Source organism: Myotis myotis, unplaced genomic scaffold, assembly GCF_014108235.1.
Source record: "Myotis myotis isolate mMyoMyo1 unplaced genomic scaffold, mMyoMyo1.p scaffold_m19_p_10, whole genome shotgun sequence".
NCBI classification, from domain to species: Eukaryota; Metazoa; Chordata; class Mammalia; order Chiroptera; family Vespertilionidae; genus Myotis; species Myotis myotis.
Genome location: NW_023416314.1, coordinates 76,199,592 through 76,217,372, shown reverse-complemented (window position 1 = coordinate 76,217,372; position 17,781 = coordinate 76,199,592). Strand labels below are relative to the sequence as shown.

Here is a 17,781-nt window from a genome sequence, read left to right as displayed (position 1 = left end):
GACAAAGGGTCCTTTAGGGCCACTTAGCACCCGTGGGCAAGGCCAGCCCAAGGGCAAAGTAACCTCCCTCCCTGCACCTCTCCAAGTTCAAGAAGCTCACAGACTTGAGCCTAAATGAGGGGGAGAGGGGGAAGGGGAGGTGGTGACAATGCCGACCAACACCCAGCCTCCCCCGTGCCTGGCACGGAGCTGAAGCTTTGCACACCCTGGAGGCAAAGGAGGCTCACCCAAGGTCATCGAGCTGGAAAGTGCCAACCCTGGAACCAGACTCGCCCCATTTCCCCCACCCCATCCTGTCCGATCCCAGAATCTCCCCCCACCCCCCACCCCCCGCCCCCCGCCCCGCTTGGAACCGTGGCATGCTACTGACATAATGACCTTGGAGGGCAGCTTTATAACCACTCCTGTAGGCCCTGGATGTTCCTCCGTGGCCATTCATCAAGCAGTTGAGTGTCAACTGCATGAACCCTTGTAAAGTGAGGTGGAGTAAAGAAAGGAAGTGCTGTAGTTGAGGTACAGGCAGGTACAGGCAGGGTTCCTAGAGGAGAGGGGCAGAGGAAGGGAGGCAGTTCTCCCTGGGCAGGGCTGCCGATGTGGCCACCCCTGGAGACCTGCAAGGATAGAGGATTAAAGCTGTCCTGAGGAACACCTACTGTGTGCCCGGCACCTGCGGGTCCTGGGAGGAGAATAATCAAAGTCACTGCCCCCCCCCCCCACTCCCCACCACCCTCCTCAGGGAGGCAGTAGAGAGTCATGCAAGGAGTGTAGACTACTGGGCATGAGCCCCCCTTCACCCCCACTTTCTTCGCCTTCAAGCCCCCACCCCCTTCTGCAAAATGAGGACCAGGCTGTACGTGAGATGGGCTGTAGGAGGGCCTTGGCTCCTGTCCGATCAGAGAATACTAAGCATTCCATAAATGGGGGATGCAGGTATCACTTGGGGATTCCAGAGAGATGTTTGCCCTGGGGGAGAGACCCGTGGAGCCAGGGCCTGGGGAGGGCGGGCCTGCTAAAAGCAGGGGAGGCTCCTCGGAGGAGGTGAGACTGACAGCAGGAGTCCGCCTGCGGGTGGAGGGAGAAGAGGCAGAGAGCGCATTCCTGACTTCACTCTCAGAAGCGTCTCTCCCCTGCGAGGCCACCCGACACCGAAGTGCGACTCTTGGAGACTTTTCTTTAAGGTGGGGGCGCTGGGAGTTTCCTCCCCAGAATGAAACCTCGGCCACCCTCAAAAAAAATCCTAGGGGCACTTTCTCCGGATAAAAATAAAACTTGGAGGGGCCGCAGGAACGCAAGACTTTCTTCCTGCGTTTAAGTTTCTACGGAAAATGTGACCAGCGGCCGCCGCCCCTGCCCCGAGCGGGCGCGGAGCGCTTATATCTTTCTTTAAGGAAAAGACGGCCAGGGTGGGGCGGGCGCGGCAGGGTGGGCGCTTGGGGCGCGGAGCTGCTGGCGCCCGGGGTGGCGGGCGGAGCGGGAGGCCCGGCCCCCTTCGAGCGAGCGCGCCCGCCGCGAACGCTGCCGTGTCCGCTTTCAGAGGCCGCCGGGGCCGTGGACGGGGAGGGCGCGCCGCCCGGCGGTGCCGGCGCCCTGGCAGCCGCGATGAGGGTCAATGAGAAGTACTCGACGCTCCCGGCCGAGGACCGCAGCGTCCACATCATCAACATCTGCGCCATCGAGGACCTCGGCTACCAGCCGTCCGAGGGCACGGTGAGTGCGGGCGCCGCGACCGGCGGGAGGGCCGCGCACCTGCGCCGCGCCCGGGGAGGGCAGCACGGGGCGCCGGGCCTCGCGGGGCTCGGGGTGCGTGCGGGACGCCCACCCGTGCACGTGGGGCGCGGCTGCCGGCGCGCACACAGTCTGCGATCTGCGAGTCCAGAGCGGGGCGCCTCCCCACCCCCCCGCGCAACGCGGCGCCCCTTCCTCGGGCCCGACTCGGCGTCTCTTTGGCCCCGGGTGAGTGCGGAGTCGCTTTTGCCGCGGGGCCCGGAGCCCAAACTGGGGCCCTGGGTGGGACTTGCCCTTCCTATTGGTGTTGGTTGGGGCCGCCAGGGTGGGGGTGGGGGAGCCACCTCGCTGGAGGAGGGTGGCAGCCTCCAGGCCCCGCAGCGCCGCCCCTCTGGCGGCAGCTGCGCCCCTTTGGCGTCCGACCCGCCAGCGTCTCCCTCACCTGCCCCGGGTGCGCGGAGTTCCCAGGGCGCGCGGCCGGAACGGGAACTCCCCACGCCCGGGGCAGCGGGCGGGCTCTAGTCTCTGGAACTTCTTTCCACCCTGTTCCCACCCCGCACCCGTGCCCAATCCTGTGGTAGCCCCGAGGCGTGGGCCAGCGCTGAGCCGACCACGTGGTTGGGGACCTCTATGGGGGCCCCCGCTGCCCCCACCGTCCTCTCCAGTCCAGACCCGTCAGTCACAGGGATCCCTGGAGGACACATTTTGCCCATGAGGGGTTTGGCTTAAGGTTAGAATAAAGTTTGCCTAAGGAGGGCAGGCTCAGCTGGGGGAGCCCAGCGGCTGCTCACTCTTCACAGAGCAGACTCCCCTTCCGCCCAGGGCCTCGGCCCCTCCCCAGGGGATGCCAACGCCCCAGACCGGTGGCTTTGTGTGCTGAGGATTGCCCTGGCCTGCCTCTAGCCTCAGGTCTGGAGACAGGCATCTAGGGAGGCGCGTGCCATGTGGGGCCCCTGTGGGGCAGAGACGGAAGGCCTTGCAGCCCCTGGGGTCACAGTTGAGCTCCTGGCAGTCATTCAAGGCTCCTCTGCAGCTGGGCTTGCTTGGAGGGGCAGACAGGCAGCACTGGGCACAGTGTTGGTGGAGAGGGGTCTGCCTGTGATAATACCATTGGCCTCGAGAGCTTCAGGGTCATCATTTCAACAAACACTGTGTGCCAGCTGTGTGCCAGGCCGTGCTGGGTCCTGGGCACCCCCACAGGGAAGCCTCGCCTCTCTGGGACTTAGGGAAGAGTGATGGAACGTGACCCAGGACGGTGGCAAGGGACACGTTCTTAGCACTGGGCCAGTCGCTGCCTAGCAGCTCATTTAACTCTCACAACAGCCATATGGGGTAGGTGCTGTTGCTACAGATGGGGAAACCGAGGCCAAGAGGGATCTGATGAGCTGTTACCAGTCACCCAGCAGCTCAGAGGAGAGAGCTAGGAAGGGCCAAGACAGAAACGCAGGTGGCCTGAGGAATGGGATTTCTGGAGAAGAGCTCCTTATACCTGTACGGTGTGTGTGGGGGGGGGGGGGGGGGGGGTGGGGGGGGCGGGTGAGAAGGGGAGTGTCAGACAGAGAACTAGAGCGTGCGAAGACCCAGAGGTGGGAACGCAGGACACCAGTTAGGAGCCATGAGGTAATGGTGGCATTTGAGGACATGAAGAGAAATGGACAGTCCAGAGGTAGACCCGAGTCCATGTGAAATAAGAAATGGAGCCCTTAACCTCCAGTGACCCCTGGCTCCGGAGTCTTCAGAGAGCCACCTCCCCCCCCACCCCCCTGCGCTCATCTGGATCCAGAAACTGTCTTCCTGAAATCCTAGTGAGGGTCTCAAAGTCTGCAGAGAGGCAGCTTGGCCCTTCCCTCAAGGTCTTCACTGACTGGAAACCCGCCAACAAGCCCAGGTGAGACCATTGACTCTTACTTTGCAGGTCTCGGGTATCGAGGGCCTGAGGGCTGTGAATCGGGCACTGGCTGTAGGAGAGGTGGCCACAGAAGGGCTGGAGGCAGCAGCTCTGGGAGCCGGGGGCCTGTCTGGGACCTGGGGGCAGCGTGGAGAACTTCCTAGAGCCGTGGTCGGCAAACTCATTAGTCAACAGAGCCAAATATCAACAGTACAACGATTGAAATTTCTTTTGAGAGCCAAATTTTTTAAACTTAAACTATATAGGTAGGTACATTGTTATTAACTTAATTAGGGTACTCCTAAAGCTTAGGAAGAGCCAGGCTCAAGGGGCCAAAGAGCCGTATGTGGCTCGCGAGCCGCAGTTTGCCAACCATGGTCCTAGGGCATCCTTGGCACAGCTGAAGCCAATCATTGTCGCTCTGTGGTTATCTGAGTCACCCAGTGACAGCGGCTCTGTGCATGCAAAGGCCAGAGGGCGTGGGCTGCTATCCGGTTCGCAGACGTGCCCCCGACGCGTGCGGTGTGGACGTAATTTCAATCAGCCATCAGCATAAGCCGGTCCCATGCTGACTGCCGTTCCCCGCCCATGACTTTGTGCCTCCCTTCTTCTCATTCCCAGATTCAAGGGTAAAAGTCACTTGGTTGTGTCTGTACAAAGAGGTGTAAGGAATGACTCAAAAGCTAGAGGCCACGTTGGGTGCTGTTTATTTCATGAACTGTTCTTTGTGTTCATCGGTGAGTGTTTTCACTTTCTTCCTTCACACCGGTGGCTGTCAATGGCCCCATCTACGTGCCCAACAAGCCCAGACACTCCAGAGGCACCTGACGCTGGAACCTGCCTGCCAGAGAGACAAGCATTGCGCTTCGCTGCTTATCTGCAGTTGGAGGCGATCTGTTTGTAGATTACAGAGTGTGCCTGATCAGCAGAAATTGACGCAGAGTGCTGTGATTCAGGTCTTTTTTAGTTTTGGAATAAAATGAAGTTTGAGTGATGGTCCCCTTGGATCTGAAATTGAAAACCGAAAGAGATTTGGCAGGTCAGTGATTTCATTTTCCCCGTTTTAAGAAAAAGAAAGAAAGAGAAAGGGAATGTGGGAGATTCCCCTGGAATGGTCACTGAGACTTTGGTCACTGAGACGTTGGCTATTTCACCCAAATGTGTGATTCAGCTCCTGGAGCGCCAACTCCAGGTCCGAAGCCAAATAAATGAACACGTCACATGGGGCCCCAGGAGCGTCCCAGGTGTGGGCACGGGGCTGCAGTCCCCTCTTCTGCCCTTTCCTCGGGGTTTGGGGAGGGAGTTTGTAGAGGCAGGTGTGGCCCAGATGTGGACTGCCCTCTCACTGTTAGTGGTAGTTGGGACAGGGCCTTTGTCCCCTGACATCTTCCCATGGATCCTCAGGGAGCCATTTCTCTTCCATCGTTCTTCTATCTTCCTTGGGGAAGCTCCTTCCAGGAGCACTTCCCCCCAAATATTCCAGGGATTGATCTTCAAAATACTTTCAAATCTCCCCTCAGTCACACGTTGCCCTGACAAGAATCCTGCAACCTGTGTCGAGATGTTTTGTCCCCATCTCACCGATAGAAAACTGAGGCTCAGCACTGAGGAGTGTCCTGAATAAGCTGGGTCTCAGCTTCTGTACCCTTCCTCCTGGGGCCCCCACCAGTCATGGTATGCAAAACCCAAGCCTCTGCCATCCGTTCATGCATGCATGCATTCATTCATTCCACAACCACCCATTCAACCACGTTTCCCTGCGGAGTCTCCCGCCTCTTCCTTAAGGATAACAGGGAGTCTCCCGCCTCTTCCTTAAGGATAAGGGAACGTCCTGGAGCCCCTGAAATGGGAGGTTATGCATACAGTACATGTACATCCGCCCACTGCAAGTTCAATCTGCCTTTTTGTCCTGTCCTATACTCCACTGCTCCATGGAAGGGCCCCGTAGAGTCACATGGCCACCATGTCAGCGTCTGTGGTCGTCACAGTGTAGCCACCTCCCCAGCTCAGAATTGCTCTTCAGATCCTGGGGCCTCCCAGCCCGTGTTGAGTGCAGTAGAAAAAGAGCCCACACTTTCTGTGTAAAGGCTGCTCACCCCTCACCCCTTATTCAGGTAGGATCGTCCCATTTTATAAAGTTAAGCCAAGACGCAAACAAACAAAGCAACTGCCCAGGGACACAAATCAGTGACAGGGCCAGGTCTGGGGGCAGGATCTGGGACTCACACCAGTGCTTGGTGCTGCCTCCTGCATGTCCTGGCAGTGCATCCAGCTCTCTTTTATAACTCTTTTTACATCTAGATGTGGCATTGCCACCATCTTCCACTTGTGGTCCACTTTGACCATGAGATTGTTTTTCCCTGTCCTCTCCTAGGTCTTTGTGCTGTGTCTCATTTCCCAATTAGAGCAAACTTCCGTTGCAGATTCTGGGAGGACCTGTTGTAGACGTTTTATATATATTAACACATTTATTCCTTGCTACGACCCTTTTAGGGCAGTCACATCAGACGAGAGAGGTCTTGTTATTTAACCCCCAGCCCTCATTTTACAAAGAAGGACCCAGAGGACAAAGAGATGAGGCTGTGTGCCTGGGATGACGCAGCAGTAGTGGCAGAGCTGGCCTTTGCCCTCAGGCAGGAGGACGCCCACTGGATCAGGCCTCTGTGCTGCCACTCCCTAGTGGTTCAAGATGTGTGGGGCTGTTTCTGTGCTCCCCAGACTGTCAGGCCTTATGGGTCCTCGATCAGGCCTCAGTGGACAGAGTTGTCGTCCAGTGTTGAACCTGGGGGGTTGGGGGCTGCCCCTAAGTTTATTTCCCTGCTCTCTGGCTTGATGGGTACCTCTGAATTTCTTTCCCACTCTCTAAGGCAGTGGTTCTCAACCTTTTGGCCCTTTAAATACAGTTCCTCATGTTGTGACCCAACCATAAAATTATTCTCGTTGCTACTTCATAACTGTAATGTTGCTACTGTTAGGAATCGTAATGTAAATATCTGATATGCAGGATGATCTTAGGCGACCCCTGTGAAAGGGTCGTTAGACCGCCAAAGGGGTGGCGACCCACAGGTTGAGAACCGCTGCTCTAAGGGTTCGTGTGTCCACTTTGTTCAGTAGTAGCGGTTATTCCGGCCAACCTGGGCACTTATGGGGCCCACAGAAGGTGCCACGCCCACCCTGTGTGTAGCAGGTGATGAATGGAGGTGTATTGGGGCAGCTCTGGCCTGGCCTCAGGGACCCTGCCACCTACCTTAGAAGCCGCTGTGAGTTAAGGCTCCTAAGTGGAAGGTTCCCCGGCAATCCCAGCACACCCAGACTGGAGTGGTCAGGGACCCCCAGATCGTGGAGGACAGGGGATTCGTCCCATGCCCTGGAAGCTAGGTAGAATTACGAAGCACGGAGGAGGGAGGGTGTGCAGGTAGGGAGCACGGCACATGAAAGGGGATGAGGATGTCCTGACTCCTGTAGGCCCCGGGGGGTGGAGGGCAGGGGCACAGGAAGCTGGCGAGGGTGGTGTGGGCAGGGCATGAGGATGGACAGCCACGCCTGGCTCAGCTCTGAAGAGGGCAGTTCCCCGTTTGGAACATAGGGTTAAGCACCTTGTACAAATGCTGAGAGTCTGGAGCGCCCAGGATGCTGGCAGCAGGCAGGGTGTCCACTGTGGTCTGACCTCACCCCAAGTTCTTGCCCTGCCCGGCAGCAGTTCATCCCCTGAGCGCCAGCCAGTGGCTTCCCCCGGGCAGCCTTCGGGTCTGGCCTTTCTGCCCACTCCGCCGAGAGAAGAGACACCACATTTAGCCGCCAGCTCACTGTGACTCTGCACTTCTCTGACATTCCTGAGATATTGAGGAGAATGAGCCTCTGCCTTGGCACCAGGATCGAAGGCAGGGTGACAGGACGCCCCCCAGCGCCTGTCCTGGGAATTAGATGGAGAGTGTGCCCAGCACACGCGTTCTGTAACTCGGATAACCCTCCTGGCCGCCACTGGACAGCTTACATTATCCTCCCATTTTACAGAGACGGACACTGAGGCCCAGAGTGGGTAGATGGAGAGCGTCCACGCCCAGATTTAGAGCCAGGTCTGGCTGGCTGCAGGGCCTGGTGCTCGGCCACTGCCCCTCATGGCCCCTTCCTCACTCGGTGCTGAAAGAGACCGGCACCTCGAGTCCCCGTTACTGTGCAGGGATGGAGCGCCCTGGGTGTGCACACAGGATTCAAGGCTGGGCAGTGACCTCAGGAGCCCTCACAAGCCCAGGCCTCTATTCTGCCTGTGACCCTGTGTGAGGAGCACTTCCTGGGGTCGACCCTGGTCGCCTTTGGCAAACCATCTGGTCCCTCTGGGCCAGCCCGCTCTGGCTCCTGGAACCAGGAGGCCTTCCGAGGGCCGGTGGCCTGCTTGGCATCTTCATGTGTCCTTCCTTAGCAGAGAATGTCTCCTTCATGTCAGCGGCATGAAGGTGGCCGCCGTGGTTGACTTAGCCCCTGCCCGCATTCGGTGATTGTTGAATGGCTGATGACTGAGGGAGCGAGTGGATGATGTGTTCGGTCTGAAACGCGCTCCCCCTGAGGGCCCATTCCCAACAACCCAGCGGTGAGTGGGTTTTCCTCCTCTTCCTCTGCAGCTGCTGAACTCGCTGTCCGTGAACCCTGATGCCAAGTGCAAGTATGGCCTATACTTCCGCGATGGCAAACGCAAGGTGGACTACGTCTTGGTGTACCATCACAAGCGGGGCTCGGGCAGCAGGACGCTGGCCAGGAGGGTCCTGCAGAACGACGCCGCGCTGGGCGCCCGCAGCGCCCGGCAGGACCAGCCCCTGCCCGGGAAGGGCAGCCCTGGGAAGGGCAGCCCTGGGGCCGCGCGCCAGCAGGAGCCCCCCATGGACTTCCACGAGGATGACAAGCGGTTCCGCAGGGAGGAGTACGAGGGGAACCTCCTGGAGGCGGGTCTGGAGCTGGAGCGCGACGAGGAGGTAACTGTCCCTCTTCTTATTGGCATGTTGGGCGGACAGGGTGGAGAGGGCCGGGCGTCGGTGGGCGGGGCTGTGCGGTTCTTTCTTCAGAAGGCGGTGGGGACGTGCCCTCTTAGCTTTAAACCTGTTCTTAGGGAAGGTGGATGAGAACGCCACCCTTGTTAAGGTTGAGTAGAAATTGCTTTGGGGGGGGTGGGGCAGGTGGAGATAGGGGAGGCCAGGGGAAGCTCAATGGGGAAAAAAGAAAAAAGAAGACATGTACTACTATCTGTAATACTTTAAACAATAGAATAAAAATTTTTAAAAAATTAGAAATAGGGCCCTAACTGGTTTGGCTCAGTGGATAGAGCGTCGGCCTGCGGACTGAAAGGTCCCAGGTTCGATTCCGGTCAAGGGCATGTACCTTGGTGCGGCACATCCTCAGTAGGGAGTGTGCAGGAGGCAGTTGATCGATGTTTCTCTCTCATCTATGTTTCCAACTACCCCTCTCCCTTCCTCTCTGTAAAAAATCAATAAAATATATATATTTTTTAAAAGTAGAAATAGAAAAAAAAGAAAGAAATTGCTTCCAGTGGCTTCGGGGAGTCCCAAACCACCCCCCGTCAGGCCCCCTCTGCTCTGGGGCAGGACTGACCTTCTAGCGATGACCTTTGGGGTGGAGGCCTTTCCTGCTCCGGTCAGTTCCTTCCCTGGAAGATGTGTCCCAGGGAAGGGACGGAGGATGGAGCTCTCCTGGGAGTCTTCTGGTGGTTGGCCTTGGCCCTTCTCAGAGGCTCAGCTTCTCCAAGTTGGGAGGTCAGCCTGACTGAGCCCTGAGGGCTGGTGCTCTGAAATCCCGCAATCGAACCCTTTTCTGGAGCCCCGCTCCCCGGCAAAGCCTGAGAGAGAGCCTTTCTAAGGGAAAGGCTTGGTGGAGAGCAAACAGTGAACTCACCTGGCAAGCAGGGCCGCCCTGGTGGCGAGAGGCAAGCAGTGTGGAGAGAGGGCCCTCAGCAGCCCTTGGTTTGCCAGTGCTCCCCCGTCGACCCCTTAACCTCTCTGTGCACGGGGCCTGCCTTCCGCGTGCCTTCCGCGAACACCGGGGACCAGCCCCTAGCCCGAAGAGCTGTCACTGCGAGGGTTCGTGGAGAATCAGCAAAAGTCTGCACAGCACATTATGAACAGAACAAGTCACGAATGAGCAGGTTAACTTAGGAAGCAAACAGTCACCTGTGAGTGTTCAAGATAAAAGTTGATGTCGATTTGCTATTTCATCGCTGAGAACCATAATCAATAGCGAATGCTTTGGGTCCAGTGATTAGCATGCTTTTGGGATTCAGTTGGGGAGCCCGTGGTGTGATGTCTGTTTCCACTGACCTCTTTCTACCCTGACCAGTCGTGGGTCTGTGTGTTTGGCATGGAGCATGCATCTGGGTCATGCTCACCTTTGGGGGTTGGGCGGCCTGCCGGGTGTGGGTGACTTGCGCTGCAGGGATGTTGGAGTTGCAAGGGCGTGTGACGGCCTCAGAGTGCTTTGACGATCAGGGACTTGGTCCTGACACGGTGGCAGAGTGCCTCTGTCCCTGGCATTGGGCAGCCGCTGCAGACAGGTGTGTGCTGGCCCTTCCGAGTTTTGTGACTCACTTTGAGCTGGGGCCACTCAAAGACAGCAGTCATTTTTGATGACTTTCTGTGTTGTTCCGCCGGGCCAGCCCTACAGCAATTTGTGGAGACAATACTGCTACTATGCAGAGCTGACTTCAACATGTCGCTTTCTAGCTGGAGGAACAAACGCTCCTCTCGCGGGATCTTGGGCTCAGTGTGGTGTGTGCCAGTCTGTATAGTATACCCAGGGGTTTGCTGTCGCTGCCATTCTTTCCTCACTACAACTATGAAATCTCACGCTTGGAAAAGGGCCCACGAGGTCTCGTGACTCACTGACCCTGGCCCGATCCCAGACCCTCTCTACCTGTCCTTTGTTCAACTGCTTAGGCCTCAGTTTCCCCATGTGTCAAATGGAGATAAGCCTGGTGTTTATATCACTGGGCTGTCGTGAGTAAAGTGCAAAGTGCTTAACTCCAAGCCTGGCACGTGACAAATTCGTACTGAACGCTTATAATATTTCATCAGATTCTACTGTTCCTGGGGAAGTGGGAACAGCAGTGCCCTCGAAGGAGGAGAGAAAAGAGCCATATCTTTTTAAAATAACTTTGTGACAAGCAAACATAAAGACGTTGGTTACTGTCACCAATAAAAGACCTCGTTTTCCCAATAAGGGGCCCAAAAGTGTCATTGATAATTTGGCTCTGTGGCCAAAAGAGGTCTTTCAGCTGCCAATTGGGCCATTTTAAAATGAAAATGCTGTGGTGGTGGAGACTAGACGCTTCGAGTTTTCAAAGCAGCTGACGTTGAGTGTAGAGTAGACCGTCTCCCGGTGGCGCCTCTCCCCGGTGAGCTGAGCTTTACCAGGGCCGCTGTAATTTGCAGCTCTCACCTGAGACCGTCAGGCCCAAGATGGCTGGGGAAAGCCTTCATCTGGTGCTCTCACCTGCTCTCCTGAGACAGGTGGGGCCAGAATCTGTTCCAAGGCCGCTTGGGCTCAGGCAGCATCGAGGTGTGTGCGGGCCCCGCCAGGGCGATTAGCAGACAGCCGCTGTTGTGTGTTTCAGGGAGAGAGATGCCCTTGTCCATGAATCAGCCCCCCTGGTGCGCTCCGAGGACAAGGCCTGAGAGGCTTCGTAGTGTGGGAAATGCGATAGCCTCTGGAAGACCCCAGGTGTGCAGTCGTACTCAATTTGAAGCGAAATTTGGTGCCCATGTGCACTTTTCTGGGGAGAAAAGTCCGTGGAATCCATTGGATCCTCAAATACTCAGTGACACCCAAAGAGAAGGGACCATTGCATTGAGCAGGTTTCTCGCCCTCGGCGGCACTGCGGGCATCTCATATTTAGCAGCATCTCTGGCTCTCTCTGGCCAGTAGCACCCCCAAGTCACGCAACACAGAATGTCCCCAGACGTTGCTAAATGTCCCTGGGGGCTAATATTGAGAGGCTCAGCTTTCAAGTGTTAACGTAAAAAAACATTCAAACCTGTAAAGAATTTTTTTTTGTGAGTTTATTTGAGTCAAACTGTCGACATATGACGGGGAGCCGAACCTTAAGGAATTGAGATACTGCTCCGGAGAATGGCGGGTTACATCTGTATTTATACATTACAATCATAGGAAGGGGCATAGGTGGGTTACATGAAATCCATTGGTGATAGACTAGAGAGGCGGGAGAAAGTAAAGGCGGGGGGGACCCCTGGGATTGGATAAAAGGTAAAATGATAGACACATACTTAGGTGGGTGCAGGAACAATTAACATAACAATGAAGGGGTTTGTGGTACAGGCACATTAATTAGGTTGTGCCCCAGAGAGTCCAGAAAAAGGGAAGTTATAAGTTACCCAGACATTTCAAGGGTATGTTATGATAGATGCAAAAAGACAGACAGGCTCAGTCAAGGTAAAGGTTGACCTTGTCAGTGAAGATACCGGCCTAGGACGTAACTGCCCACCCTAACTGCTTTTAAGGTTTAATTTCAGACCATCCTTTGTGGTTACTTTAAGTCTCTGAGTTTGCAAGACCGCCATGCAGGCCTCCCCTGAGCTTGTCAGGTTAGCATGTGGCCCCTTTCGTCCACAAAAGTCTAGGGGAGGGAGGGACAAGAAACGGGACAGCTAAACAAGGCCTCCTGGGGGCGATGGCAGCCCCCCTGAGCTGTCTGCTGGCCCAGGCTCCCCTGGCCGTGTCCAGGCAGTCCCGTGGAGGTCACCAGCCGCACAGACGTGACCTGCCTTTGCTCCTGGAGGGGCCAGCAGGCATGCTGTGCTGTGCTTTGAGTCACGGGGTCTGTTGAGGTAAAGACATTCATGATGACGTGGAGGACCGGCCTGGCTCGGGGCGCAGTGGGGGCCGGTTCTTAGGGACACGCAATGGTTATCCTCCTGGGGCGGCCATAACAAACTGGGGGCTTAAAACAATCCAGATTTATTCTCTCCCAGTTCAGGAGGCCAGGAGTCTGCGGTCGAGGTGTGGGCAGGGCTCCACTCCCTCCCAAGGCTCCAGGGGGAGGCTCCTTCCTCCCTCTTCCAGCTTCTGGGGCTCCAGGCCTCCCTTGGCCCCTGTCTTTGTACGACCTCTGTGTGACCTTCGTATAAGGTCACTGGTCCTGCATGGAGGGCCCACGCTAATCCAGTATGACTTCCTCTTGACTGGGTTACCTCTGCAAAGACCCTCTTTCCAATCAGGATCCCATTCAGTCACCGATGTGGAGGGTTAGGACACGGACGTCTCTTTTTGGAGACACCATTCACCAGCACAGCAGCTGAGACTGTGCACTGAGTAGCGGCCCCAGGAGTGGGTGGCTCACGCAGGGGTACGAGCAGTGGGCGAGGGAGGTGCGGTCCTGGGTGGGGGCAGAGCAGGTAGATGGTCTGGGATGGGCCCAGCCATGGTGTCAGGGCCCAGGATATGCACAGAAACCCGCCGTGGTCCTGTCCGAATGCGGCTCTGATGCAGGTGTGGGGTGGGAACGGGACTGAGTTTCTGACCAGCTCCCAGGGCGCGGGGAGGCCGCTGCCCCCGACCACACTCTGAGGCATGAGGAGCGTGCAGGCCTTCTTCTCCATGTGCCCACAGAGGCATCCTCAGAGAAGGGCCCCAGAGTCCACGCCCCGATCCCACGTTGGCACCCAGAGGTAGCCCCGACAGAGCCCCCAGCACCCATGATAGGAAATGACAGGAAGAAAAAGCGTGGTGGAGGCAGGAGGCCCCGCCTTCCTTCTGAAGGAAAGCGCCCTCTATCCCTCCCTCCGACAGCAGAGGGGTCAGCGTCCAGGATCCCATTAAATGGACGAGAGCGGTTTGTGGCCAGCACGCTTCCGCTCAACTGAAACCCATCAGCATCTTCCAAGTCCAGCCTCAAAGCCTGCCGGACATTATTTATGTCCGGGGTCATCGCCGAGAAGGCCACACACTGTTATCCGCTGTGTGTGCCGGGGCGCCGAGGCCCACACTGCCCTGAGGTTGAACCTGACCTCGGCTCTGGCAGCACAGTGAGGGCCTCGGACATCAGAGCCCTGGGAAGTCTGTCCGCCTTCACACTGCCGTCCAGGGTCCAGCCGTGCGCCCGGCTGTCTGGCTCGGGTTCCTCTGTGGAGCCCGTGTGGTCCCTCAGCGACATCTGTGTCCCATCCTCGTTACTGGGGATGTTCCCTTTGAGAAACAAATGAGGGAGAACGGAGGCAGCTTCCAGACCAAGCTTCGGGCGCGGGATGCATCGTGGGCTGGCGAAGATGAGGGCTCAGAGCCCCCGACGCGGGTTCAGACCACCTCAGCCACTTCCTGGCTGGTCGGTCTCGGGCAAGGGGCTTCCCCTCCTGGACCTCAGTTTTCCAATCTGCGAAATGGAGGTGATGGTGCTTCCTTCCTCAGGGAGTGGGCTGAGAGAGTTACTCCTCACCCCCACCCCGGGCACAGGTGCCCTGCTCATGGTCACAGGGGACTTCAGCTCCTGCCTTTCTTTCTGCCTGTTGGGAACCAGGAGGCAAATCTTGGGGGAAGGGTCTCCCTGCAGATGGAGACACCACCAGGTGACAGGGCATGGTCATGGCCATAGGGAGGGGACGTGTTTCCTGCAGTTTCCAGCTGAGGCCTGGAGGGCATGGGCAGGTGTCCCAGGTGGTTCTGGGGCTTGGCTGACTGTGATGACCAGCGGGGGTGAGGGCGGCCCCTCCCCTGTGGCATTGAGGAACTTGAGGTCTAATCCCAACATCTCGATACATAAGAACAAAGGAGCAGCAAACATTTTGGGGGGGACTTGTCCATTTGAAAGCAAACCCTAACCCACCCATGTGAGCTCCCTAACCCCACCGTGAGTAGATGGTCCGGGAATTGATCCCTTTACAGATGGAAAGAAAGGAACTGAGGCTCTGAGAGGTGAACCCAGGAAACTGACCCCACAGGGCCTGGGTCCCAGAGGGCTGGTCCTGTCCTGAAGCAATCATTTCTCATTCGTAATTCCATTCGTGTCTTTGGCACTAAAGGTTTTATGTCTTTTGAGTCTTTCTGCTGAGGCTCTTACACTCCCACCTGAGTTCCTTTGGCCTGTCTTGGTTTGTGAGCCTATCTCTTAAAGTGTATCCTGGACATTCTTTGTAAAGCCGAGTCTTTAAAAGCCCTCAAAGATGTTTGCACAGCCCTGCCCAGGTCCCAGATGGGTTGTGATAAAATCTGTGCCGTCCTGGCTGCAGCTGTGTCTCAGGCCCTGGAGTGCCCGAGTCAGCTCTTTCTGGCTCATTGGGAACCTGCCAGCCGGTTGTAACCCTTTGGTAGTTTGCACTAGGCCATAATGGGAGTATTTACACCATGGAAATGGGCAGAAGCTACAACTACAGATCAGGGCTAGGGGCTGTGTTTTCTCTCTGGAGAGCCAGGTTACCAGCATCAACCTGCTCTACCCTGCATGTCTGTCTTCCTTTCTCTGGCTGAGTATTTTCAAACATGTCTGTGGAGTGTTTGATTCTCTTGGTGACACTATTTCTGGAAGTTCTCTTGGGTTCATTTCCAAGTTGGCTGTGTCGGGTTTTAGTAGTTTCCTGTCCTTGGCAGAACCTTTCTGATTTATCATCCATCCTAACCCTTTCAGAACCCAAGACCCAGGGCTCACACCTGGGTGTACACGAGCGTCTCTTGCCAGTGTCTTAATTTAGTTGGGGGCCCAGTCGGAGCCCTGACTCTGTCTCCTCCTGGAGCCCCCTCACCACAGCTCTGGCCCTGGCCAATCTGTGGCCTCCAAACTCCCCAGCACAAGGGGCCTGAGTCGGGATGGGTCTCACCGCTCTGGGGCCTCCAGCTGTTGGAAAAGGGACCCGGCCTGTCACAGTGTCTTCCCACCGCGGTGGGCTGCGGGCAGGCTGGGCACCGTGTTTTAAAACATCCCGTGTGTGTTCTTGCCGAGCTGGTCCCATGACCCCTTTCCCAAGTCCGCCAGATGTTTCCCTGGGAGCGACCCGTCGCTCGCGTAAACAAAGAAGCGTGTTTTCCCAGGGAGGCGGCCGCGCACCAGCTCCTTGGCCACCTCGGGAGAAATCTCCATGGACTTGGGAGGATGTATTTTGGGTCTGCGTGCGGATGAGCAGTGCACAGAAATAAACTTGATCTGTAGCGGGAGGAGACGGGCTCTGCCGCACGTGGGCATCCATGGTCGTTTCTCCCTGCTCGGGGGTGCCCATGGGCCGCCAGGGCCAGCCTCTCGGTGCCCTGCTGGGCCTCCAGGTCTGAGAAGCTGCTTTAGCTTCTTGGCAACGGAGTCCACATAGCGGGCATGGTCTCAGCTGCCTCTCGGCCAGGGAGAGGGAGTCCGGAGCAGAGGCAACAGCCCCTCATTCTCTGACCTCTCCTGCCAGCCATGGGTGGGGGGCCTCCCCCTGACTGTGAAGCAATCCCAAGCTGCCCAGATTTGAAGACGAGCATATAGGAGCTCAGGGAGGTTGCCTGGCTTGCTGGGGACCCCAGAGGGACAGGGTAGGACTCCCACCCAGGCCGCCTGATCCCAAGGCCTCTAAGTCCCATGGCCTCGCCCGGTGCCCAGCTGACCTGAGTCCCCAGCCGTGGGCTGCTGAGTCAGGGCTCCAGGCTCCCGGCTGGCACGCCTCTGAGCCCTTGCCCATCGGGAGGGTCCCTGGGCCTGAGCGCCCTGGTTCTGGCTGTGTCTGTGAAGCAGCCCCAGCGCCAGCTTCTGGCCCATGCTTCTCTGCAACTTCCCTGATGGCCGAGCTCGACGGCCCTGGGAGCACAGCCCCGGGGGGCTCGGGCCGTAGCTTTGTGACGAGTGTAGCTGTGTCCTCTGGACCCTGCAAGTGTGACTTTATTTGGAAGCTGGGTCTTTGCAGATATGTAAGGAGTTAAGGATCTTTGGGCAGCATCCTCTGGATTTAGGGTGGGCCCCACGTCCCATGACAGGTGTCCTTCGAAGAGAAAGGAGGGAGATTTGAAGCAGAGACACACAGAGGAGAGGAGGCCATGTGAAGACAGAGGCGGAGACGGGGGTGATGGGTTCAACAAGCCCAGGGACACCTGGCGCCCCAAAAGCTGGGGGAGGCGGGAAGGACCCTCCCCTGGAGCTTCCAGAGGGAGCACGGCCCTGGGCCTGGCTCTGTGCTGTAAAGGGGCCTCTTTCGTGGTATGGCCGGCTGCTCTGGGGGCCTGCGGCTCTCCCCCTGGTGTTGGAGCCTGGACCCTCCCTCCAGGCCCTCCTGGCTCCCTGCTCCCTGAGACCTGGCCTCCCGAGCTCCCTGTGCCACCTGCAAGGAGGAGGCTCGGAGCCCTGTCGAGGGGGGCACGAGGGGTGACAGGCGAAAGGAACCGGTGTGGCAGCTCCTGACAGGCTGACAGGGCCCGGAGGTGAGAATGGCTTCCGCCCGTGTCCGCCCGCACGGACTGAGAACGCCGTTCCTCTTGCAGACCAAAATCCACGGCGTCGGGTTTGTGAAGATCCACGCGCCGTGGAACGTGCTGTGCAGGGAGGCCGAGTTTCTGAAACTGAAGATGCCGACCAAGAAGGTTAGTGGGGACGTATCTGCTCCGAGGCAGGTCTCCGGCCACAGGGCCCCGCAGACGCCCAGCAGATGCTGGCAGGAGGCTCCGTCTGCGTTGCTGCAAAAGCCAGAGAGCTCCGTGCCTCTGGCGAGACCCAGCCCACACCCGGGGGTGGCTCAGGCAGGGAGCCCTGGGCCTGCTGTGAAGTCAGTGCAGTTGAACTTCCTGCGCAGGGGTTTCTCCCTCGCTCACCGTGTCTCAGCGAGTTCATCAGACTCATTTTAGTTGCATTTCCTGGCTGGCTGGGATTTTTCTTTCTAATCTCCGAAGACGGTGCAGCTCAGACCCCGTCGGAGGGTGGTACGCTCCTGAAGCTCAGCTGGGCATCAGGGTTTCCCCGGGTGAGGGCAGTGAGGGGCGGTGGTGCGGGGAGTAAGTCATCCAGGTGTCTCAAATTCACCCCTTTTGAAACTAAAGTTCGGGGAAGTTTCTGGAATGGATTGTAACTGCTCTCTCGGCCGGTCTTGCCCGAAACGCCGGGCTTCCCAGATTTATCTGGAACCCAGACATGGAGAGGGGCACCCTGGCGGATCCCAGGGTGCGTTCCCAGGAGGGGCTGCCTCAGGAGGGTGGGAATAGAG

The 17,781-nt window shown here is 57.6% G+C and overlaps 1 protein-coding gene across 14 annotated transcripts in view; it reads left to right on the top strand.

Annotated features, from left to right (window-relative positions):
• Positions 1–1,026: 1,026 nt before the first annotated feature.
• Positions 1,027–17,781, top strand: part of ANO1 (anoctamin 1) — a 73,134-nt gene continuing 56,379 nt past the window's right edge. For 10 of the 14 annotated variants that reach the window (XM_036326352.1, XM_036326349.1, XM_036326343.1 and 7 more), the window contains exons 1-4: positions 1,027–1,178; positions 1,535–1,707; positions 8,233–8,580; positions 17,066–17,164. In XM_036326352.1, the coding sequence (XP_036182245.1) occupies positions 1,600–1,707; positions 8,233–8,580; positions 17,066–17,164 (555 nt within the window). In that variant the 5' untranslated portion in view covers positions 1,027–1,178; positions 1,535–1,599. Of the gene's footprint in view, positions 1,179–1,534; positions 1,708–3,303; positions 3,614–8,232; positions 8,581–17,065; positions 17,165–17,781 lie in introns of those variants that run through there. The other 4 variants (XM_036326351.1, XM_036326350.1, XM_036326348.1 and 1 more) reach the window with 2 other exon arrangements.